Source organism: Pan paniscus, chromosome 8, assembly GCF_029289425.2.
Source record: "Pan paniscus chromosome 8, NHGRI_mPanPan1-v2.0_pri, whole genome shotgun sequence".
Taxonomy (NCBI): Eukaryota; Metazoa; Chordata; class Mammalia; order Primates; family Hominidae; genus Pan; species Pan paniscus.
This window is the reverse complement of record NC_073257.2, coordinates 87366329-87391550: the sequence shown is the minus strand read 5'-3', so window position 1 is coordinate 87391550 and position 25222 is coordinate 87366329. Positions and strand designations below refer to the sequence as shown.

The following is a 25222-nucleotide window of genomic DNA, read 5'->3' as shown; positions in this document are numbered from 1 at the left end:
CAGTTTTCATAAAGGTCTATTTCATTATTGGTGGGTAGCGCATTTAACAGTTAAATACATTTAAATAATGTATAGGTGACTGCAGGACTGCAGCATTGGTAACTAGATAACCAATTCAACTAGAAACCAGCTAACAAAGAACTGTCTAAATACTTAAAATACAGCTCTTGTTGAGATCATCCTTTGTTTTGATCATCTTCTTGGGGGAAAAAAGCCTGCTGCTGGTCACAATGGAAATATATTAAGGCCAAATCTTCTGATATCCATTCCCAAAGGTTTCTTTCAGCTGGATTAAGCCTCCAACTCCAGGGCGAGCCCAACCTTGTGGCCTCCAGCATTAATGCTCTTCCCGTCTACCAGAGCAGAGAGTGTAAGCTTCACACCTATTAAGACAAAAAAACACAAAAACAAAAAACCGTGATGTACCTGGCACTTCACTCAGTCTGGGCCTTCTTTCACAGTCATCCCCAGAGCCTGCCTGTCACTTCCTCAGCCTGTCAGCTGACCTACTAGTGCTGGCCACCAGAGGGCGCTTGGAAGTATCTGAGACACCAGAAGAACTGGGTTACCATTCTAGCTAAGGCACCAAGTCACAGAGAAATGTTTTAATAACAACTTCAAAGTGTTCTAGAATATACTATAATGTTGAGTATACTATCCCGATGAAAAGAGACTAGAGACATAATCATAATTAGATCCTAGAAAGGAAAACCTACAATAAAGACACATTTGGGAACGGGGGTAAATCTGAATATGTATTTGGTATTACATTAATGTTAGTTTTCTTAGATGTGACAATGGTATTGTGCTTATAAAGAAAAATGTCTTACTCTTAGGATACACATGCTAGGGGTTGCCATGTCTGTATGTCTGCAAAACATAAATTTTTTTAAAAGTATGTGAAGTTTCAGACATAAAATAAATGTAGTAAATGTTAATAATTGTTAATAAATTGTTAATAATTGGTCAATGCAAGGTAAGGACATATGATGTTCATTGTACCATTCTTCCAACTTTTCTTTAGGTTTCAAAATCACCAAAATAAACTTTGGGGAGGAAAATCCCTATCTGAAGGGGGAAGTCTCCAGTACTTTAAGCAGATTCCAAGATGAGTCATGTGCACTCTGAAGTTGGAGAAGCGCTGTTCTAGACACAGCACGCTTCAAAATATTATATAAAGTCAACAAGACTATAGGCAGAACCAAAGCAATGAGTGAACTTTGATCAACAAAATAAAAATTACTACAAAACATTTCAGATACAAGGAAGGAAACTGACAGGAAGTGGGTATTAAATAATAAGGAATCACTAACTTTCTTAGGTGTGATAGTATTATAGTTATGCAGAAAAGAAGAGACGGGCCTTATTCTGAAGAGAAGTGTCATGACCAAATGGCCCAGCAAAAAAAAAAAAGTAAAGAAAAAGAAATAAAAAATTGTGGTAAAAGGTAAACATGTATTTATTGTACTCTTCTTTCAACTCTTCTGTGTGCTTGAAAGGTCTGAAAAGTAAGCTGAAGAATGAAAACTAAATTTTTTAATACTATCAAAACAATCCTACTTTATCAAGAATACTTACCAGGCCTCAGAGTCTGAGTATAGCCTACTCCAATTAAGCTAGAGTTGTTGACTTTTGCCTAAAATAAAATACAGAAACAACTGTAAGAAAAATATTTCAATAGAGACAAAGCCCCTACATGTTTCCCCATCATGTAATCATGAAGTGTTCAGTTTTATTCATGTGAGACAATAAAATTCAATATTATGTATTAAGCCAAACAAACCAGGTACTATTTAATTCGTATCCATTCAACTCAAAAATCAAATTCTCAGTAGGACACAATACTCTTGATAGCCACTGGAATGTATCCAAAGACCCCAAACTGTCCATACAGCACAAAAGCCTAAGCACTCTCATAAAAATCATCTTTGTTAATTCTAGTCTAGCACAACAAACCAGACCAAAATGTGGTACAAGTCAGGCTCACTAGAGGTGACACACAGCAGCCTTAAAGCACAGGGTATAAAGTTTAAATTCACGACTTAGTTACACACATTACTACTTCCAGGACTCTTCCTAAAGAATCAAAACCATGAATGTTTAAAAAAAAAAAACATCTCCAAACGACAAGTAATTCCTCTGAAGAATCAGATCAAACAATCCTTTATCCTCACATTCTTACACCTCTCATAAATGCCGGTGCTGCTGAGTTCTGGCTGTATGTAACCACTGAGTTTGGGAGGAGGTCCCAGTGAGGCATCATGTACCAATCCAGGCCCCTGCCTTCCTTGCACAATCCCAACATTTTAGGACTTAGTTACCGACTTCAAGGGCTGGAATGAACCCTGAAGAGTAAGACATAGTAAAGAGTAGATTCTTTCTAGCTCCATTCTCTACCACCCCTAACATTATGAAGCCACACCAGAGGCCAGGAACACCTGCCTTCATTTCCAGGGCCTAGGTTGCCTAGACATGCAACTTTGCTTTGCTTTCAGCATTCTGAGGGCTACAATATAAAGGTAACAAACAGCCTATGTGACCAAAACAGATCTCCAAATGATTCGATGTCTATACTCTTATAATGTGTAACATCCAAAGAGCCCAATCCAGAGAAAGAAATGATGTAACTATACAGATACAAACCACATCCAAAACACCTGTATTCACTTGGCACTACAGCCAAATATTCATGAGCTACCAATGACCATCTAAAGAAAAAAACAGGCCTGGCGCAGTGGCTGACACCAGTAATCCCTGCACTTTGGGAGGCCAAGGCGGGAGGATCACTTGAGCCCAGGAATTCAACAGCCTGGGCAACACGGTGAGACCCCTGTCTGTCTGTACAAAATTTTTCTAGCTTGGTATGATGGTGCACACCTACCCAACTACCGGGGAAGTGGGGGGTGAGTGGAAGGATCTCTTGAGCCCAGGTGGCTGAGGGCACAGTGAGCTGTGATTGCACCAGTGAACTCCAGCCTAGGCAACAAAGCTCAAAAAAAAAAAGAAAGAAAAATACCTCACTAATGACCATCTTGTACCCTACAAATAAGAGCCTCAGACAGCTGGATAGACATTCCTATTATTGGCCAGGCGCAGTGGCTCACGCCTGTAATCCCAGCACTTTGGGAGGCCGAGGCAGGCGGACCACAAGGTCAGGAAATCGAGACCATCCTGGCTAACACGGTGAAACCCCGTCTCTACTAAAAATACAAAAAATTAGCCGGGCGTGGTGGTGGGCACCTATAGTCCCAGCTACTCGGGAGGCTAAGGCAGGAGAATGGCGTGAACCCGGGAGGCGGAGGTTGCAGTGAGTCTCCGAGATCTTGCCACTGCACTCCAGCCTGGGCTACTGAGCGAGACTCTGCCTCAAAAAAAAAAAAAAAAAGAAAGAAAGAAAGAAATTCCCATTATTGGCCGGGCTGGGTGGCTCATGCCTGTAATCCCAGCACTTTGGGAGGATCACAAGGTCAGGAGTTCAAGACCAGCCTGGCCAAGATGGTGAAACCCCGTCTCTACTAAAACTACAAAAATTAGCCAGGCACGGTGGCAGGCGCCTGTAATCACAGCTACTTGGGGTGCTAAGGCAGGAGAATCGCTTGAATCCGGGTGGCAGAGGTTGCAGTGAGCAGAGCAGAGATCGCACCACTGCACTCCAGCCAGGGTAACAAAGTGAGAGTCTCCAAAAAAAAAAAAAAAAATTCCTATTATTCAACAGTAAGAGTTAAACCATGAAACTGTGATAAGGAGTAGAAAAAATAAACTCAGTTTCTCCCTCTATACTCTCATAAGGCCTAGGGAGAATTTCCCACACATCAAGCAAACGATTCTGCAGCAGACTCCAGCTAGATGTTCTCTAATTCAATTCTGATACTATCTACCTGGAGAGACAGCATCGGATCACACAGGTTCAGGGCTCAGTTTCATAAAACTGCCCCGCCCTCATTTTCAATGCTAACTGAAAGCTCCAGGTTCTTTTGCCTCTGCTTCTTACAGACTGGTTATAAATTGGGGTTCCCACAACCCCCTGGGGTTCAAGTAATTTCCTAGGGTGGCACACAGAACTCAGGGACTAACACTTACATTTACCAGTTATATAGGATATTTTAAAGGATATAAATGAATAGCCAGATGAAAAGATACTTATATATCTTTTCCTTTATAGGTGAGATCTTGAAGGGTCCCAAGCACAGGAGCTTCCATCCCTGTGGAGCTGGGGTGCCCCACCCTCCCATGACATGAATGTATTATTGTTTACCTTCCTGAAGGCCCCCTGGACTCAGTCCTTTGGGTTTTTACGGAGACTTCATTACAAAGGCACGATTAATTAAATCACTGGCCACTGGCTCAACCTTTAGCTACTATGCCCTCCCCAAGGCAGAAGGTTTGTTCCCTAGCAACCAGCACCCCCTACCATGTGGTCATCTAGGGACTATCCAAAAATCGCCTCATTAACATAAGTTCAGATGTGGTTGAAAGAGGCCTGTTAAAAATAACAACATAGCCCAGGGCGCAGTGGCTCGTTCCTGTTACCCCAGCACTTTGGGAGCCAAGGCAAGTGGATCACCTGAGGTCAGGGGTTGGAGACCCACCGGGCCAACATGGTGAAACCTCATTTCTACTAAAAATACAAAAATTAGTCGGGCTTGGTGGCAGGCACCTCCAAACCCAGCTACTAAGTAGGCTGAGGCACGAGAACTGCTTGAACCCGAGAGGCGGAGGTTGAGGTTGCAGTGAGCAGAGATGGTGCCACTGTACTCCATCCAGCCTGGATGACAGTGAGATTTCATCAAAAAAAAAAAAAAAAAAAAACCCACAAAAGACTGTCTTTCACTTTTATGCTCTGGAGCTGTTTCAGGAACCAAGGACAAATGGCCAAATATCTCAACAAAATACACTCTTACGGCTCTAGTCACTTGGGAAATTACAAGGGTTATAGAAGCTGTGAGCCAGGAACTGGACAAAAACCAAAATATAGATTGCCCTCTCCCGTCTCCCTCTCCCTCTCCCGTCTCCCGTCTCCCTCTCATGCCGGGCCAAAGCTGGACTGTACTGCTGCCATCTCGGCTCGCTGCAGCCTCCCTGCCTGATTCTCCTGCCTCAGCCTGCCGAGTGCCTGCGATTGCAGGCGCGCGCCGCCATGCCTGACTGGTTTTCGTGTTTTTTTGGTGGGGACGGGGTTTCGCTGTGTTGGCCGGACTGGTCTCCAGCTCCTAGCCGCGAGTGATCCACCAGCCTCAGCCTCCCGAGGTGCCGGGATTACAGACGGAGTCTCATTCACTCAGTGTTCAATGGTGCCCAGGCTGGAGTGCAGTGGCGTGATCTCGGCTCGCTACGGCCTCCACCTCCCAGCCGCCTGCCTTGGCCCCCCAAAGTGCGGAGATTGCAGCCTCTGCCCGGCCGCCACCCCGTCTGGGAAGTGAGGAGCGTCTCTGCCTGGCTGCCCATCGTCTGGGATGTGAGGAGACCCTCTGCCTGGCTGCCCAGTCTGGAAAGTGAGGAGCGTCTCTGCCCGGCCGCCATCCCACCTGGGAAGTGAGGAGCGTCTCTGCCCGGCAGCCCATCGTCTGAGATGTGGGGAGCGCCTCTGCCCCGCCGCCCCGTCTGGGATGTGAGGAGCGCCTCGGCCCGGCCGCGACCCCGTCTGGGATGTGAGGAGTGTCGCTGCCCGGCCGCCCCGTCTGAGAAGTGAGGAGACCCTCCGCCTGGCAACTGCCCCGTCTGAGAAGTGAGGAGCCCCTCCGCCTGGCTGCCACCCCGTCTGAGAAGTGAGGAGCGTCTGCGCCCGGCAGCCACCCCGTCTGGGAGGGAGGTGGGGGTCAGCCCCCCACCCGGCCAGCCGTCCTGTCCGGGAGGGAGGTGGGGAGGTCAGCCCCCCGCCCGGCCAGCTGCTCCGTCCGGGAGGGAAGTGGGGGGGGTCAGCCCCCCCGCCCGGCCAGCCGCCCCGTCTGGGAGGGAGGTGGGGGGCTCAGCCCCCCGCCCGGCCAGCCACCCCGTCCGGGAGGTGAGGGGCACCTCTGCCCGGCCGCCCCTACTGGGAAGTGAGGAGCCCCTCTGCCCAGCCAGCCGCCCCGTCTGGGAGGGAGGTGGGGGGGGGTCAGCGCCCCTTCCCAGCCAGCCGCCCCATCCGGGAGGGAGGTGGGGGAGTCAGCCCCCCGCCCGGCCAGCCGCCCCGTCCGGGAGGGAGATGGGGGGGTCAGCCCCCCGCCTGGCCAGCCACCCGGTCCGGGAGCTGAGGGGCGCCTCTGCCCGGCCGCCCCTACTGGGAAGTGAGGAGCCCCTCTGCCCAGCCAGCCGCCCCGTCCAGGAGGGAGGTGGGGAGGTCAGCCCCCCGCCCGGCCAGGCGCTGCATCCGGGAGGGAGGTGGGGGGGTCAGCCCCCCCAACCGGCCAGCCGCCCCGTCCGGGAGGGAGGTGGGGGGCTCAGCCCCCCGCCCAGCCAGCCACCCCGTCCGGGAGGTGAAGGGCGCCTCTGCCCGGCCGCCCCTACTGGGAAGTGAGGAGCCCCTCTGCCCAGCCAGCTGCCCCGTCCGGGAGGGAGGTGGGGGGCTCAGCCCCCCGCCCGGCCAGCCGCTCAGTCCGGGAGGGAGGTGGGGGGGGTCAGCGCCCCCTCCCGGCCAGCCGCCCCGTCCGGGAGGGAGGTGGGGGGGTCAGCCCCCCCAACCGGCCAGCCGCCCCGTCCGGGAGGGAGGTGGGGGGCTCAGCCCCCCGCCCGGCCAGCCACCCCGTCCAGGAGGTGAGGGGCGCCTCTGCCCGGCCGCCCCTACTGGGAAGTGAGGAGCCCCTCTGCCCAGCCAGCCGCCCCATCCGGGAGGGAGGTGGGGGGCTCAGCCCCCCGCCCGGCCAGCCGCCCCGTACGGGAGGGAGGTGGGGGGGTCAGCCCCACGCCCGGCCAGCCGCCCCGTCCGGGAGGGAGGTGGGGGGGTCAGCCCCCTGCCCGGCCAGCCGCCCCGTCCGGGAGGGAGATGGGGGGGTCAGCCCCCCGCCTGGCCAGCCACCCGGTCCGGGAGCTGAGGGGCGCCTCTGCCTGGCCGCCCCTACTGGGAAGTGAGGAGCCCCTCTGCCCGGCCACCACCCCGTCTGGGAGGTGTACCCAACAGCTCATTGAGAATGGGCCATGATGACGATGGCGGTTTTCTGGAATAGAAAAGGGGGCAAGGTGGGGAAAAGATTGAGAAATCGGATGGTTGCCGTGTCTGCGTAGAAAGAAGTAGACATGGGAGACTTTTCATTTTGTTCTGTACTAAGAAAAATTCTTCTGCCTTGGGATCCTGTTGATCTATGACCTTACCCCCAACCCTGTGCTCTCTGAAACATGTGCTGTGTCCACTCAGGGTTAAATGGATTAAGGGCGGTGCAAGATGTGCTTTGTTAAACAGATGCTTGAAGGCAGCATGCTCGTTAAGAGTCATCACCACTCCCTAATCTCAAGTACCCAGGGACACAAACACTCTGCCTAGGAAAACCAGAGACCTTTGTTCACTTGTTTGTCTGCTGACCTTCCCTCCACTAGTGTCCTATGACCCTGCCAAATCCCCCTCTGTGAGAAACACCCAAGAATGATCAATAAAAATAAAATTAAATTAAAAAAAAAAAAACCAAAATATATACACCATAGTATCATAGGCCACCCCCTGGTTTCAAACAGGGATCCCTTACAGCAAAAAGGTCCATATATCTGTCAAGGATGTTTACACTTGTTGCATTTATATAACAGACATATCTACAAGAGTACAAACACAAATATGCCTATCATCTGGAGAAGCTACTGTGGGATAGGGATAGGTTTAAAGAAGCAACTAGGATGGGCGCAGTGGCTCACACCTGTAATCTCAGCACTTTGGGAGGCTGAGGCGGGCGGATTACCAGAGGTCAGGAGTTTGAGACCAGCCTGGCCAACACGGCGAAACCTCATCTCTACTAAAAATACAAAAATTAGCCGAGTGTGGTAGTGGGCACCTATAATCCCAGCTACTCGGGAGACTGAGGCACAAGAATGGCTTGAACCCAGGAGGTGGAGGTTGCAGTGAGCCACTGCACTCCAGCCTGGATGACTCCGTCTCAAAACAAAACAAAACAAAAAAAACCTACTTGGTCCTATGAAGAGAAAAAAAAATAGCTCAGCAGTATGAGGAATGTGAGGTATGCAAAGTTTATCAGGCCCAGAGAGACATGAGAATGAGACTTTAGTCACAGGACCCACCCCCATGCCTAGGGGAAATTGTTTAAAAACACTTTGTTCTTTTTTTCCTTCCTTGTAGTTTCCAGGCTCGCTGGCAAATATCTAAAGTGTTACTGCACAATGTGACCCTCACCCATTATCTTCATGTTCCTGGAATCTGTGATACAAAGAACAATGTATAGCCAATCACTAATCAATGTTATTTCTGTAAACCAAAGAGAATTCCTGCCAAACAACTTTGTATCAGCCCACATCCTGTCCCGAATTTTTGGCCTTTAAAAACCTGTTTGTAACAAGAGCCAAATGGAGCTCAAATCCACTTGGATCTGAGTCTGCTGGGCAGCTGTCCTCATTATGGTGCAAATAAATTCTTTAAAATTGTATTTTGTGCCTTAGTTTCTTCCTTTAGGTTGACAGAAGCCATTAGAAACATCTTTATCATCTTGTACCAGCTTTCTTTTCCCTTGATCTACTGTTATTTGTACCTTGTGCAGAACTATTCAGGATGGAAATCAGCTGATAGTGAGATCCAGTTCCTCCTCAGGCCAGTCACTTTCCATAGGTATTACATCCTGAGGAGGCTTCAACTCAATTTCACAATACATATAATCATCAATCAGTATTATAAGACTTATTTACACAAGGGAGTTTAATCTGCCAACAATATTACCATATGGCAGTATGAGCATGGTACAAAAAAAATCAGTTTCGTTACAGATCAGTAAGAATTAGAGATATTTGCTTTGCCTTTCCAACAGAAATCTACCCTTCCCCATTTGTCAGCCTTTATCTTGATGAATAAGCCTGATTACTGCCCCAGGCAATTTCAGATCACATTTCTCAATGTAATCTCTGACTTCTGACTTTTTAAATTTCTCCAAACTGGGCAAAATACAGCAAATACAGGTCTTAGGGGTACTTTTTACCCTTGCAAGGTGGCTTTGAGGCTGGTGGCCAAGGCTTAAACCAAATGAAACCTGAGCTTGGTCTAGCATCAAGGTACAATCCAGCAGTCTTTCACTTTGATTTTAGCTATCACAAATAACAATAATCAAGGGATTGTATATTTTGTTTGTTTCTTATTGTTTGCGTTTCCTTATGCACCCAGTGAACCAACTCCCTTGGAGTTGGATCTATCTTTGAATTCCACTGGTAATTTTTAAGTACCTGAGCACAGCACAGTTGTGGCTCCATAGCAGGGGTGACCATCTGACCACCCAGGAGTCAAAAGTTCCTCATTTCCCATCCATTTATCCTTTTTCTTCCTAAACCATGCTTCGATGAGCCACTCTAGCTAGAGCCACTCTAGCAAATCCCAATCCTGACATCAATTCTGAGGATACAGAAAAAAACCAACTCAGTTTCTCCTACTATTCTCTCACAACACAGAATGCTTCTGTGACCACATGTGTGAGGGCTTTCCTCACACACCAAGCAAGCAATTTCTGCAGCAGACACTGGCTAAATGTCCTCTAATTCTACCTGGAGACATCAGATGCCACAGGTTAAGGGCTTATAGTCCCACAAGACTGCCCTCCTCCCACTTCAGATGCCAACTGCAAGCCCCAGGTTGTTTTAACTCTGCTTCTGACCTGGCAGCTCTAAATAGAGGTTCCCACAAGCCTCTTCTTGGGTTCAAATGTGGGGAAAAGCAAGGGAGATCAGATTGTTACTGTGTCTGTGTAGAAAGAAGTAGACATAGGAGACTCCATTTTGTTATGTACTAAGAAAAATTCTTCTGCCTTGAGATTCTGTGACCTTACCCCCAACCCCGTGCTCTCTGAAACATGTGCTGTGTCAACTCAGAGTTGAATGGATTAAGGGCGGTGCAAGATGTGCTTTGTTAAACAGATGCTTGAAGGCAGCATGCTCCTTAAGAGTCATCACCACTCCCTAATCTCAAGTACCCAGGGACACAAACACTGCGGAAGGCCGCAGGGACCTCTGCCTAGGAAAGCCAGGTATTGTCCAAGGTTTCTCCCCATGTGATAGTCTGAAATATGGCCTCGTGGGAAGGGAAAGACCTGACCGTCCCCCAGCCCGACACCCGTAAAGGGTCTGTGCTGAGGAGGATTAGTAAAAGAGGAAGGAATGCCTCTTGCAGTTGAGGCAAGAGGAAGGCATCTGTCTCCTGCCTGTCCCCGGGCAATGGAATGTCTCGGTATAAAACCCGATTGTATGCTCCATCTACTGAGAGAGGGAAAAACCGCCTTAGGGCTGGAGGTGGGACATGCGGGCAGCAACACTGCTGTGTAAAGCATTGAGATGTTATGTGGATGCACATCTAAAAGCACAGCACTTAATCCTTTACATTGTCTATGATGCAAAGACCTTTGTTCACGTGTTTGTCTGCTGACCCTCTCCCCACAATTGTCTTGTGACCCTGACACATCCCCGTCTTTGAGAAACACCCACGAATGATCAATAAATACTAAGGGAACTCAGAGGCTGGCGGGATCCTCCGTATGCTGAACGCTGGTTCCCCGGGTCCCCTTTTTTCTTTCTCTATACTTTGTCTCTGTGTCTTTTTCTTTCCTAAGTCTCTCGTTCCACCTTACGAGAAACACCCACAGGTGTGGAGGGGCAACCCACCCCTACACACAAGCCCCTTCTTGGGTTCAATTAATCTCCTAGAGCAGGTCACAGAACTCAAGAAACACTTTATTTACATTTACCAGTTTTAATAAAGGATATTACAAAGGATACAGATGAAGAGATGTATAGTGCAAAACATAGGAAGGGACACAGCTTCAATGCCCTCTCCAGACATGCCACCTTCCAGTAACCTCAGCTACCCAGCTCACTGACCTCTGTCCTTGTGGGTTTTCATGAGGCTTCATTATACAGGCATGACTGATTAAACCATTAGCCATTGGTGAACAATTTAACCTACAGCCCCTCTCCCCACCCCCTCTAATCACACCTTGGTCTCTCCACTGACTAGCCTCCAGCCCGAAGCTACCTAAAGGTGGCCAGCCACCAGTCAACTCATTAGCATACAAAAAGATAATTAATACTTTGGGGATTCCAAGGATTTTTTAGGAGTTCTATGCCAGGAGAGGGAAGGAGAACCAAATATATACTTCCTAATATCACAAGGAGCATTAAGCAATGCTTCTGGGTACTGCTGAATTGGAGTGGCAGCTAACATTACTTAAGTGGGAAAGGCTAGGTACGTTTCCAAACTAATTCCCAGGAGTCATTAAATGACACAGGGGTCCCAAGCTGCCTTCCCATTTTAACTATGAACTCCTAGTAGCTGAGAGAAGCTTCTTCCACTGACATTAAATCTGTTAAAATGCCACAGACATCCAAGAACATCAATGTAAGTAACAGAATAGTGTACTGTATGAATCTTGAGGTTTTTATTGCTGTAGTGCAATTAGAAATGGAGAAGGTGGCCAGCTGTGGTGTCTCATGCCTGTAATCCCAGCACTTTGGGAGGCTGAGGCGGGTGGATCACTTGGGGTCAGGAGTTTGAGACCAGTCTGGCCAACAAATCCCATCTTTACTAAAAAATACAAAAAAATTAGCCAGGTGTGGTGGCGGGCACCTGTAATCTCAGCTACTCGGGAGGCTGAGGCAGAAGAGTTGCTTGAACTCAGGAGGCGGAGGTTGCAGTGAGCCAAGATCGCACTACTGCACCCCAGCCCGGGCGACAGAGACTCCATCTCAAAAAAAAAAAAAAGACAAAGTGATGATTAAAATACTAGCCAGGTGCAGTGGCTCATGCCTATAATCCCAACAGCCTCCTTTGGGAGGCTGAGACGGGATGATAGCTTGAGCCTAGGATGGGCAACATATGGAGATCCCATCTCTACAAAAAAACATCAAAAAATTAGTTGGGAATAGTAGGAGGCTGAGGTTGAACCCAGGATGTCAAGGTTGCCGGGAGTCGTGAGTGTGCCACTGCAGTCCAGCCTCGACAACAGAGAGCCTTAAAAACGCACTATTATTTCTGACACGGTAAGAACCACTCAGGGACCAAACACCAGCTATACCTGGGCTTAGACAGGCCTATGGCTCAAGGTTATCATCAACATTAACTCGGCAGCTTTTGAGGTTAAACAAACTCCACCAGCCTGGCCTGGAAATAAAACGTCTAACACTGTATCCATCAAAAAAGTGCATTTCAAAATCTAAAACTAATCTATCTGTAAACTGGGGACTGTGTGAAATCAGTTCAAATTTTCAACATAATTCAGTATACCCAAAGACTCATTCCCACAACCAAAACCCCCATTCTAAGTCCACAAAAGTACTCACAGAAATGGAAGCAGTGGGATCCAACTGATATTTAGCTGCAATGCCAAAACGAGTGCAGTTGGTACCTGATGTCCAAGCAAGGTTTACTGAAGTGTCAAGATCTTCACAAACTTTCTGATAAATTGATCCTCCAAATTCTGTCCCATCATTGCTATAAGATATTTTAAATTAGTAGATCTAGAATAGACAATGTAATAATGTCTAAGGCACAGGCTGATTTGTAGCATTACATTTAAATAAAAAACCACAGCTCAAGTGGGTCTTTAGTGTTCCACTGAAAACTTGCCAGTTTTAACAGGTTTTTTTCCCCAACCCATACCCATACAGGGATTGGTAAAATGAACCACAGAATATCCATTCAGTGGAATTATCACACTGTATTAAACATGCAAGAGGTTCTCAAACAGCCTTTTGGTTACGTATTTTATATATAAGTATATATACACACACATATAAAAAGGTGAACCACAACATTAATATACCTAGCTGGCATGATTGTAAGAAATGTAGGTTTTCTTCTTTGTGCTTCTGTTATTTACCAATGAATTTTTACAATGGAAAGAAAAACATTTTAAGTACTTTCCATGTATCTATCTAGTTTGGGCTAGGTAAAAACACCAGGCTGGATGCTGTGGCTCACGCCTATAATCCCAACACTTTGGAAGGCTGAGGCGGGAGGATCGCTTGAGGCCAGGAGTTTGAGACAAGCCTGGGCAACACAGCAAGACCCCATCTCTATAAAAATAATTAAAAACAAACAAACAAAAAAACAACAATAGCCGGGCACAGTGGCTCACGCCTGTAATCCCAGTACTTTGGGAGATCACGAGGTCAGGAGTTCCAGACAGCCTTGCCAGCATGGTGAAACCCCGTCTCTACCAAAAATACAAAAATTAGCCAGGCATGGTGGCACACGCCTGTAGTCCCAACTACTTGGGAGGTTGAGGCAGGAGAATTGTTTGAACCCGGGAGGCGGATGTTGGAGTGAGCCGAGATCGCGAAAGAGCAAGACTCCGTCTGAACCAAAACAAAAAAAGAAAGAAAAAAGAAAAAGAAAAAAAAGCCCAACCACAAAACACCATACATTTTAGGCAATCCTATCAAGTCAGCATCTCACACATCAAAATAATTAAGTAAAATGAACGTACTGGTAGCAGTCTGCCAATATATAATGCCTCTTGTAAAAATACAAAGCACATTAAACCCCATATAAAATGAACATTTACTCTCTCAGCACCAAAGGTCAGACTAACAGTCTTCTACTATAAGCTTTCAAGGGGCACCCTAGAAATGACCAAGGATGATTTTGTTTTTAAATGTTATGAGAAATCCTTTAGGGTGCACCCAGATCAATAAGAGATGACAGACATCAAAATCATCCTCTGAGGGCCTACATCACAGTATCCTATGAAAGAAATACTTACACATTAGTGTGTAGCTGGAAGTCCCCAGTCCTGTAGCCCACTGCAAAGTTATTCCTTGTCAGCTTTGATTTGGCACTGTCAAAGGTCATCTGGTAGCCAGCAAGCCAGCCCTCATAACCAAAGACAGCTGAACCATGGATTGCAGGTCCAGCAAAATCAAAGTCAACATCACAACCAAGGTTTATACACTCCCTCTTGTAAGAAGACTTGATTTTACCACTTTTCTTTCTGGAAAAAGAACAAACTGATGTCATTGGGAAAAATTTACACACACTTCTGCACAAGAGAGCACAAAACAGACTTAAATAAACTGCAGTATGACCAGGGAGTAAAAATCAGCAATACAATAACAGGGAGTAAAAAAGTCAGCTCAATGAACTACAAGACAAGGACACATGAAGCTACTGGACAGCCATCTAGGAAAACTGCTTTGCAGAACAAACAATCAGTCACAAAAGCCTGTTAGAAACACATTAATTGCCCAAGTTAGTGCAACAACGAAGAGGCAAATATTTGAAGGCAAGCCAATGATAGCAACCATAGTATTCTAAAAGCAGATATGGGCCAGGCATGGTGGCTCCCGCCTGTAATCTCAGCACTTTGGGAGGCTGAGGCGGGCGATCACCTGAGGTCAGGAGTTTAAGATCAGCCTGGCCAGCATGGTGAAATCCCGTCTCTACTAGAAATACAAAAAAAATTAGCCAGGCACGGTGGCATATGCCTGTAATCCCAGCTACTCAGGAGGCTGAGGCAGGAGAATCGCTTGAACCCAGGAGGCAGAGGTTGCAGTGAGCCAAGATCGCACCATTGCACTCCAGCCTGGGTGACAGAGAATAAACAAACAGGCTGGGAGCGGTGGCTCACACCTGTAATCCCAGCACTTCGGGAGGCTGAGGTGGGCAGATCACGAGGTCAGGAGTTCAAGACCAGCCTGATCAACACGGTGAAACCCTGTCTCTACCAAAAATACAAAAATTAGGTGGGCGTGGTGGCACATGCCTGTGATCCCAGCTACTCAGGAGGCTGAGGCAGGAGAATCACTTAAACCCAGGAGGCAGAGGTTGCAGTGAGCCGAGATCGCGCCACTGCACTCCAGCCTGTGTGACAGAGTAAGACTCTGTCCCAAATGAAAATAAAATAAAATAAAATAAATACAATAAAATAAAATATGGAAAAAAAAAAAAAGGCTGGGCGTGGTGGCTCATGCCTGTAATCGCACCACTTTGGGAGGCCAAGGTGGGCAGATCACCTGAGGTCAGGAGTTCCAGGACAGCCTGGCCAACATGGTGAAACCCCGCCTCTACTAAAAATACAAAAATTAGCTGGGCGTGGTGGCACGCACCTGTAGTCCCAGCTACTCAGGGAGGCAGATGCAGAAGAATCGCTTGAACCCAGGAAGCTGAGACTGCAGTGAGCCAAGATGATGCCACTGCACTCCAGCCTGGGTGACACAGCGAAGACTCAAATAAATAAATAAAAGCAGATACAGAGATTTCACCACCACAAGGTAGCTTAATAAGCTATCAAACAGTAAATGTACACCTTTTCTAAATATACAAAAGAGAAATACTTTTAAATGTAATACAGATAAAAATGTCTGTGCTTACCCTGTGTTTGGTGAGAAGGTAGTATCAAATGTCAGTTTCAAACCTTGACAAATCTATTTTGAAAGAAAAGTAATTTGTTTTCTTTTTTTGAAATACAAAAATAAATTAATAAAATTAATACTAAAAGTTTCAAAATGTTACCTGGTCTTCAATTGCGATTTCTGTTCCCAGAGTGTTATCAGTGTTCCACTTTTCTGTGAAAGTCAGACCATACTCACACCACTTGTATTTGGTCTCCAAGGTCCCAGTAACTTTACCAGTGTCTGTATTAGATGAACCGGACGTTGAAAATTCCTAACAAGACAATCAATAACTTCATGAACATTCTCATAAGCCTAGAATTCATCACTGCCTTACACACGCACACACACACAAACCCCCGAAACATTTGGTAAATTCATGAATCCTCCTTTTTCTAGCTTCCTAAACACTCGTATCCTTCTGCACTGTGCTACTCTCTAAGCATATATAAGAGTGACAAATAAGCCTTTGAGCAACTGACTGCCACTTTACATACACAGCTGACACTTCCAATCAATCACAAGTTAACCTGTAGTGAATTCTCAAGTGAACAAACTGTACACCTTTTTTTTTTTTTTGAGACAGAGTCCCACTCTATCGCCAGGCTGGAGTGCAGTGGCGTGATCTCGGCATACTGCAACCTCCACCTTCCAGGTTCAAGTGATTCTCCTGCCTCAGCCTTCCAAGTAGCTGGGATTACAGGTGCCCACCACCACACCCAGCTGATTTTTGTATTTTTAGTACAGATGGAGTTTCACCATGTTGGTCAGGCTGGTCTCCAACTCCTGACCTCAGGTGATCCACCCACCTCAGCCTCCCAAAGTGTTGGGATTACAAACGTGAGCCACCACCCCAGCTAACTGTACATCTTTTAAGGAAGGTTTTGCTAAGGTGATTTTATTTGGGATTCAAAAATCAATGGGGGACTGAGTGTGGTGGCTCATGCCTGTGATCCCAGCACTTAGATACCAGCCTGGGCAACATAGCAAGACCATGTCTCTACAATAATTAAGAAACCAGCTCAGCGTGGTGGTGTGTGCCTGTAGTCCCAGCTACTCAGGAGGCTGAGGTGGGAGGACTGCTTGAGCCTGGGAGGTCCAGGCTGCAGTGAGCCATAATCCCACCATTGCACTCAGCATGGGTGACACAGTGAGACCCTGTCTAAAAATAATAATGTGCCAATCCCTGGTTGCACACGAACTGAAAAAGAAAAAATACGGAGGGCTTATCTGAATTTTTTTTTTTTTTTTGAGACAGCATCTCGCCTCTGTCACCCAAGCTGGAACACAATGATGTGATCACAGCTGACTGCACCTCAACCTCCCAGGCTCAAGTGATCCACGTACCTCAGCCTCCTGAGTAGCTGGGATCACAAGCATCACCACGCCAAGCCTAAGGAAGACAGCTGATGTGAAAATAATAAAGAGACTACAGCCAGAAATTGTGATATCTGTAGAGTGAGAAATATCAAAAATTGTATCAATAGGAGGAAAGGCCAGTCAACCTTCTCTCAGAAAATAGAACATTTGTATAACTATTGCTCTGCTGTTAGAGACAAATGCTTAGGTCTTACATCACTCTCCTAAATTAGACCCTTTCATTAACAGGAATTTCAAGTCAAAGCATAGCCCTCAATACCTATACTAAAAAGCACTGGACTGGCTGGGTGTGGTGGGTCACACCTGTAATCCCAGCACTTCAGGAGGCCAAGGCGGACCGATCACTTGAGGTAGGGAGTTTGAGACCAGCCTAGCCAACATGGTGAAACCCCGTCTCTACTAAACATACAAAAATTAGCCGGGCATGGTGGTGCATCCCTGTAATCCCAGCTACTCAGGAGTCTGAGGCAGGAAAATCACTTGAACCTGAGAACCTGAGGTTGCAGTGAGCCAAGATGGCACCACTGCACTCTAGCTTGAGTGATGGAGTGAGTGAGACTCCATTTCCAATTTAAAAAAAAAGCACTGGATCATGTTAGGAAAGAACACTAGATATAAAAATTAAGAGTTCTGATGTCCAGTTCTTCGTGTCATTTACTAAATGCATCACACTGAGCAGGACACAACATTTTGCGGTTTTTTTTGGAGACAGGGTCTCACTCTGTCGCCCAGGTTGGAGTACAGTGCCACAGTCATAGCTCACTGCAGCCTCAAACTCCTGGGCTCAAGCGATCCTCCTATCTCAGCCTCCCAAGTAGCTGGGACTTCAGGTACCCACCAACAAGCACAGCTAATTTTTAAATTTTTTTGTAGAGACGGGGTCTCACTATGTTGCCCAGGTAAGTCTCAGAACTCCTGGGCTCAAGGGATCCTCCTGCCTTGGCCTCCCAAAGCGCTGGGATTACAGGAATGAGCCACTGTGACCAGCCTCACTTAACTTTTTTGGGTCTGTTTCTGCAACTATAATTACAAAGCCTACCTCCGGATGATTAAATTGAACTGACACTGTGAAAGGTTGTACGTTTTCATATGCTCCACAGAAAAGGAAAGCATTACTAAAACAATATATATGGAACAGGTTTTTCTAGCAGTTTGAATGGGGAATGTGTGAGTAGCTATTTTTAATCCTGAATGACATTAATGACTCTTGGGGCCCCACCTACGGCCATCCATCAGCCCATAGATCAAGAGCCAGCCTATATACACATGCCAAGGAAGCCTCAAGAAACAAAGCCAACACCACCCTGTGGGACCAGAGTTGGGCCAGATTACAGCTCATACCCTTTACTCTACCACCAGAAATTTTGGCTTCTACATTCTGGGGTGGCTTCAGTAGCTTTGCTGTTCAGGTAAGAAAACGGAGCCAGGTATTAATGGGACTTATCTGGGGCCAGAGACATACTATAGGATCAATACCATGGTTGTTGAGTTACATGTATTAAATGTGAATAAAAACATGCTATATCTAATCCAGCTCCTACATATCCTTCATGCTCTTAAACCTACTTCCATAAAACTTTCCCTAACCCTATACACAACAATCTATTCCTTTCCAACAAAGATTTGATTATCCAACGATCTAATATTTGATATTAATTACCTCAGTACTCTCAGTTTATTTTGTCTCTCCAACTAGAAAGTAAGCTTTTTAAACCCAAGGACTGAATCTTTTTTAGAAGGCCTTTTGTGTTTCAACAAATACACTAGGGGCCTCAATAGACTAACAATGGGAACATTAAAAAACACTAAAAATCACTGCTCTGTAACCTGTTAACTTGGCCAAATAAGTCATCCAATCATAACTAAACACCTAAGCTTCCTTTCAGACGAAAAAAACCAAGCGACAGATATGATCAATGTAAATCCCCAGAAATCCAACAGGCCTAGGCTAGCGCTGTGGCTCACGCCTGTAATCCCAACACTTTGGGATCACTTGAGGTCAGGAGTTTAAGACCAGACTGGCCAACATGGCAAAACCCTGTTTCTACTAAAAATACAAAAATTAGCGGGGCATGGTGGCAAGCGCCTGTAATCCCAGCTACTTGGGAGGCTGAGGCCGGAGAATCACTTGAACCTGGGAGGTGGAGGATGCAGTGAGCTGAGATCATGCCACTGCACTCCAGCCTGGGCGACAGAGCAAAACTGCGTCTCAGAGGGAAAAAAAAAAAAAAAAAAAACTACAATACGATTAAATAAATATCAGTTACATGCACTACATCAAAAATGTCTATATAGGCCGGGTGCGGTGGCTCACGCCTGTAATCCCAGCACTTTGGGAGCCCGAGGTGGGCAGATCACGAGGTCAGGAGATCGAGACCATCCTGGCTAACATGGTGAAACCCCATCTCTACTAAAAATACAAAAAAATTAGCTGGGCGTGGTGGCCCGTGTCTGTAGTTTCAGCTACTCAGCAGGCTGAGGCAGGAGAAAGGCATGAACCTGGGAGGTGGAGCTTGCAGTGAGCTGAGATCATGCCACTGCACTCCAGCCTGGGTGACAGTGCAAGACTCCGTCTCAAAAAAAAAAAAGTCTCTCTCTCTCTATATATACATACATACATATATCAAAATAACCTATAGTATTCTAATGTGCACACACTTATACCCACCCCTAAAATAATCTCAAAACAAAAATTTTTTAAGTAAAAAAAATTGCACAAAGTTAAATTTTACTAGCTGGGCATGGTGGCTCACATCTGTAATCCCAGCACTTTGGGAGGCCAAGGCAAGTGGATCACTTGAGCTCAGGAGTTCAAGACTAGCCTGGGCAACATGGCAAAACGTCATCTCTAGAAAAACTACAAAAAATACTCAGGCATGATGGATAGGGCCTGTACTCCCAGATGCTTGGGAGGCTGAGGTGGGAAGATTGCTTGAGCCCAAGAGGTCGAGGCTGCAGTGAGCTGAGATTGTGCTACTGCACTCACTGCACTCCAGCCTGGGCAACAGAGTGAGACCCTGTCTCGAAAAAAGTTAAATATTAGTTTATCCCCTTTGTAACAGTTCATTGAACTATCAAGACACCCAAATACCAAAATATTAACCTCTTTAAAAAATATTCTTGGCTGGGCATGGTGACTCACACCTGTAATCCCAGCACTCTGGGAGGCCGAGGTGGGTGGATCACCTGAGGTCAGGAGTTGGAGACCAGCCTGGCCAACATGGTGAAACCCCAGCTCTACTAAAAATACAAAAATCAGTCAGGCGTGGTGGCAGGCACCTATAATTCCAGCTACTAGAGAGACTGAGGCAAGAGAATCACCTGAACTCAGGAGGCGGAGGTTGCAGTGAGCCACAATCACACCACTGCACTCCAGTCTAAGTGACACAGTGAGACCCCGTCTCAAAAAAAAAAAAATTCAGATCAGGACTCCCTAAACTCATAAAATACATGTGGAAATCTTCTCCAGGGAGAACTGCTAGAAAATGGACATTATATAAATGATTAGTACACTCAAATTAATGAGTTCCTGATATTTTTATGCCCATAACTCTGACGAGCATCGTTGACAAAGGGTTACAAAAAAGCCTAATAATGGGTTCCCTGCCTTCAAATGTGTAATCTTACGAGTAAAGAGTACCACCTGACTGGTCTTTCCTAAGTTCCTTGTGCATACATAATATGACGAAAGACCACATGAAAATCAGAAATCACATTCAAGGCCAAAATAAATCAGGTTACACGCAAATCTCTTAAAACAAAGTTAACTTCTGCCTCTTCTTTAAGACTAAACAGGTAGACATCTTTCAGTTATGACCATTTTACAAGTTGAAAAATTATAAAGGTTCAATAGAACTTATTCAACAGTAACACTCACCACGCCACTGCAAGACTTTGTTTTCACATCCAGTTTCACCAACCCAAAACCTTCAACAAATAGACAGCAAAAGAAACAAAATGATTCCTTTGTATGAAAGATGCACAGCAATTGTTGACTATACATAAAAAACAAAAAGATTCCACATATTCAGAGGTGGATAAAAATGTGTTAATATACAATATTTAAATGAAATTGTTACAAATTCGTCTTTTGTAAACTGGCTTATAAAGGGCAGAATTATCCCTATGCTGCTTTGTCTAGTTTTTGGTAGTTGGTACACAAAAGAATGCTTTCAAATTATTTATTTATTTATTTATTTTGAGACGGAGTCTCACTCTGTTGCCCAGGCTGGAGTGCAGTGGCACGATCTCGGCTCACTGCAACCTCCACCTCCTGGGTTCAAGCGATTCTCCTGCCTCAGTCTCCCGAGTAGTTGGGACTACAGGTGCGTGCCACCACGCCTGGCTAATTTTTTGTATTTTTAGTAGAGATGGGGTTTCACCGTGTTAGCTAGGATGGTCTCGATCTCCTGACCTCGTGATCTGCCCGCCTCAGCCTCCCAAAGTGCTGGGATTACAGGTGTGAGCCACCACGCCCAGCCCCCAAACTATTCTTAAACTTAAATATCAGATTAAAAAATCATTCAACTGAAATTTCAGAATAGCTAATAACTTATCATGATATGGCCAGGTGCAGTGGCCCACGCCTGAAATCCTAGCACTTCAGGTAGTCGAGGCAGGCAGATCACTTGAGATCAGGAGTTCAAAACCAGCCTGGCCAACATGGTGAAACCTCATCTCTACTAAAAATACAAAAAAAAAGCTGGGCATGGTGGCATGTGCCTGTAATCCCAGTTACCAGAGAGGCTGAGGCAGGAGAACTGCTGGAACCCAGGAGGCAGAGGCTGCAGGGAGCCGAGATCACGCCCCTGTACTCCAGCCTGGGCAACAGAGCGAGAGTCCGTCTCAAAAAAAAACAAAAACAAAACCAACTTATCATAATACAGACATTTAGGACATTTATGCCAATGGGGTATTTCCAACAGTCTAAATAAAGGGGAGGAGGGTATGGTACAAAATTTTCAAGAAAACTCAAATTCACCTGAAAAAGCTCATAACTCTAGATAAAGTATTAGGAGTCACCACAAAAGCAAAACAGTAATATATCATAACTCTAGTCAACCAGGGCCTAAGTAAGCTATAACTGAAAAAAAATTAAAGCACAAGCCGTTTTTCTTAAAGGCTCAAATCTTCTAACTACAGTTTTTAAAAATTTTGGGAAATTGGGGGAGGGGGATGTAGACTGTAAAAGAACTATTTTCACATAAGTTTAATCTAAGTATCTTAAGTTTCTAATAGAAGAATTAATACAAGGCTGGGCACGGTGGCTCATGTCTGTAATGTAATCCAACCAGGCTTTGAGAGGCCACTGTGTTTACTGGGTAACACAGTGAGACCCTACCTCTACGAAAAATAAAAAAAATTAGCCAGGTGTGGCAGAGCGTGCCTGTAGTCCCAGCTACTTGGGACGTGGGAGGCTGAGGAAAGATGATCGCTTGAGCCCAGGAGGTCCAGGCTGCAGTGAGGTATGATCATGCCACTGCATCCAGCCTGGGCAACAGAGGGAGACCCTGTCTCAAAAAAATAAGTAACTCTAAATTTAAAGCAGCAAGATATTTACAATTTGCAATGATTAATCTGATTTCGCTAAGCAACCCAAACATACATTTTCGCTCTTTATCTAAAACGTTTTAAAAATAAGGTTCTTACCAAATCCTTTGTTGAAAATATCTCTGGCAGCTTTGCCAAGGTCAGCATATGATGGAGGAATACACATTGCTGGTAGAAAAAAAACATTCCAGTGTTAATGTCTCTATTCTCCCACCTTCTATCCAAGAACTAGAGCATGACCCACTGCTGATATTAAAATTCAAGCAATCCCATTTGTTGGAATGTTTTTTATGCGGTCAGGAGCTACAATAAAACTATAACGACCCATAAAGGAGATACCACCAACCAATTATTTCTAAAACAGATAACCATGATTATACAAACTTGGAGAATTCGTTTCAAAACGGAAAAACAGTCTATTACCTACAGCCTCACTTCCTAGGACTGGACAAGTACAAAGAATCAAACAAGTATTTGTGTGTATGGATATTTATGTATCTGCCAAAATTCACTGAGATGAGCTGATTTAACTAAATTAGATAAAACCGAAACCTAAGACTAGGCCCTTTACCCTGATACGTCCTTTAATATCTTCGCTGAGGGGAAAACCAACACCCTGGAGTGGGAAGAGAATTTAATACTGGGAATTTAAATATTGAAACTTGGAAAAAATACTGCCATGTGTGTTTCACTCAAATGTCTACATCAACTAAATATCAAATAGCGCTTCAAACTTACTAATGTGACTCTCAAGTCCTCGGCCAATGCTGTGCTGCTTAAGGGCAGGCAATCTGAGCTCATTACACCAGCTCATTCATTCCACAAAGCACGTCCACGCCCTTAGGAGCACAAGTAATGACCTTGCGCTCTCACAAGAGGGACTGCTACTTCCTCTAGAAAAGTGACTGATCCGATTCTCCAAACGCGGAATCCCCAATTAACAACTTTTTACTTCTGTACGTCAAAGACATGTACAAAGGCTGAAAAGTCTATGCGGCCACAGACCAACTCCCCGGGCCTTGTTCCCCATTTGAAATCCAGCAGCCCAGCCCCTCCTCCGCAGAGGAGGTGGTCAGACGGTGGGGCGACCACCAAAAGCAGCCGAATTTCCAAATTCTTGGAAAGATGGGGGTAAACAAACTGGGTTTCTGGTCGACAGGCTTCGACTCCCCGCCGCCCCATCCCGCAGAGATCCCAGCTTTACTTACGACGCGCGCAAGTCTGTCCGTGGGTCGCCATGGCGAGGCCGCGGGAAAAGGGGAATCTGCGGGAGTGACAAGAAGTGCGGTAAGCTGGGGTCAAAGGGCCAAAGGGAGATCCCGGGCAGAGAGGGGCGAGGGGCCGTGGGGCAGCGCGGCCATCTTAGGAAGCCAGGGCCGACCCCGAGTCCGGCGCGGGCCTCCCGCTTGGCCGCCGCGGCCTAGGCCCCTGGGTCGGCGTGAGGCGGGCGCGGCGGTACCTGGTGGTGTCCTGAGGGGGGCCGCCGCCACCGCTCCGCTAGCTGCTGAAGCCGCTTGGCACGCTCGCGGTCGGGCTGCAGCTGCAGCAGCTGGAGGGCGAAGTGAAGGAGACACCGTTCCGCCCGCCGCAACCCTGTCCTCTCCCAGACAGGACCCCGCCGCTGCCCCCGGGGCTGTCCGCCGCGCCTGTCCCTGCAGCGCAGCCCGCTGCCAACTCCAACCTGCTCCAGAGCGGCCACGTGGACCGACAGCGCCCCGGTCCTGCAGGTGGGCTGCCTCCGTCCGTCGGTGGGGATCGGGAAGGCAGAAGCTGCTGGGCCTTGGATCAGGCAGCTATCCGGGCAGCCTCAGAGGCGAGGGGGCGGGGAACGGCGGAGGCAGCGCGCTGGGGACCGCCTGGGAGGGGGATGGGGCGGAGGCCCCGCGCGAACGCGTCACGGACGGGGCGGGGCGTCGGCGCGTGGCCGGGGCGATAGGGCGCGGCTGCGCACCAGGGTCACGTAGATCTCTCCTACTCCCCTTACGCGCTGGTGCGGGTTCCACCCCGAAACAAAGCCCTGCATAGGGTGCCTGCGGGGAGTCAGCTGAGCGTTACCCAAGTACATCCTAAGCTAGCGCAGCCTGCGCTTCTGAGGGACCGCTTCTCTTTCCCAGCCCAGGGAGAACGAGTGGGACACAGGGGCGCCACCTCCAGCCCCTCGCGCTCTTCTGCCCTCTTTTCCCACCTTGGTGTGACTGCCTTGCTGTGCTGGGTTGTGTGCCTGAGAGGTTTTTTGGGACTGCCTCTCCCTGAACAAATGTGAGCGGGTCCTAGCGTGCCGCACCCATTTCCACTCCGCCTAACGCTTTCTCTTCCGCGGCTCCTCCCCACTCAGGCATGGCACTGCTTCACACACGCACGGAGCCGGAGCTTGGCGAGGCAAGCCTGCTCCGGGCCCAACCTCGTCTGGATTATGGGCCTGGAGAAAATGTGGAATCATGCTGAGCAGGCGTTAGAATGCCGCACCCGAGTTCCCCGGGTGTGCAGGAAGGGTGACAGAGCTATTAGATAAAATGTATATAGGAGACCGTTAGTTTAGACTGAGCTCCTGCATTAGGCCCATCAGACCAAACCAAAATGGGGTTACTCATGCTGAAGTTTCACACCACCACGCCAAAGCTAGGATCTTTATCTGACCTTCCAAGAAATCAGGAGAGAAACAGATGCTAGCCAGATCCCCAAACAGGCTGGGCGCGGTGGCTCACACCTGTAATACCAGCACTTTTGGATGCCGAGGTGGGCGGATCGCCTGAGCTCAGGAGTTCCAGACCAGCCTAGGCATAGTAATACCCTGCCT

General features: G+C 47.1%; 1 protein-coding gene across 2 annotated transcripts; it reads right to left on the bottom strand.

The window, feature by feature from the left end:
* VDAC2 (voltage dependent anion channel 2) lies at window positions 1-25222 on the bottom strand. 2 transcript variants are annotated; one of them, XM_034930894.3, is made up of 10 exons: window positions 23885-25222; window positions 23634-23689; window positions 22525-22593; window positions 20753-20802; window positions 15617-15769; window positions 15476-15528; window positions 13869-14096; window positions 12445-12595; window positions 1579-1636; window positions 1-383 (listed from the first exon to the last, which is right to left on the bottom strand). In XM_034930894.3, exons 2-10 carry the CDS (start codon window positions 23662-23664, stop codon window positions 292-294), a joined length of 885 nt encoding a protein of 294 aa, XP_034786785.1. In that variant the 5' UTR covers window positions 23665-23689; window positions 23885-25222; the 3' UTR covers window positions 1-291. The 2 variants fall into 2 exon arrangements, with proteins under 2 accessions (XP_034786785.1, XP_063463847.1); XM_063607777.1 differs by lacking the exons at window positions 23634-23689; window positions 23885-25222 and adding an exon at window positions 16843-16946.

Bases quoted from the DNA above. Each gene is read 5' to 3' on its own strand.
- VDAC2 (XM_034930894.3), bottom strand. From the start codon at position 23,664: ATGGCGACCCACGGACAGACTTGCGCGCGTC. The intron at 15,770-20,752 runs GTGAGTGTTACT...TTGTCTTGTTAG, and splicing joins CAAAGTCTTGCAGTGGCGTG to GAATTTTCAACGTCCGGTTC. The intron at 15,529-15,616 runs GTAACATTTTGA...CTTTCAAAATAG, and splicing joins AAATCGCAATTGAAGACCAG to ATTTGTCAAGGTTTGAAACT.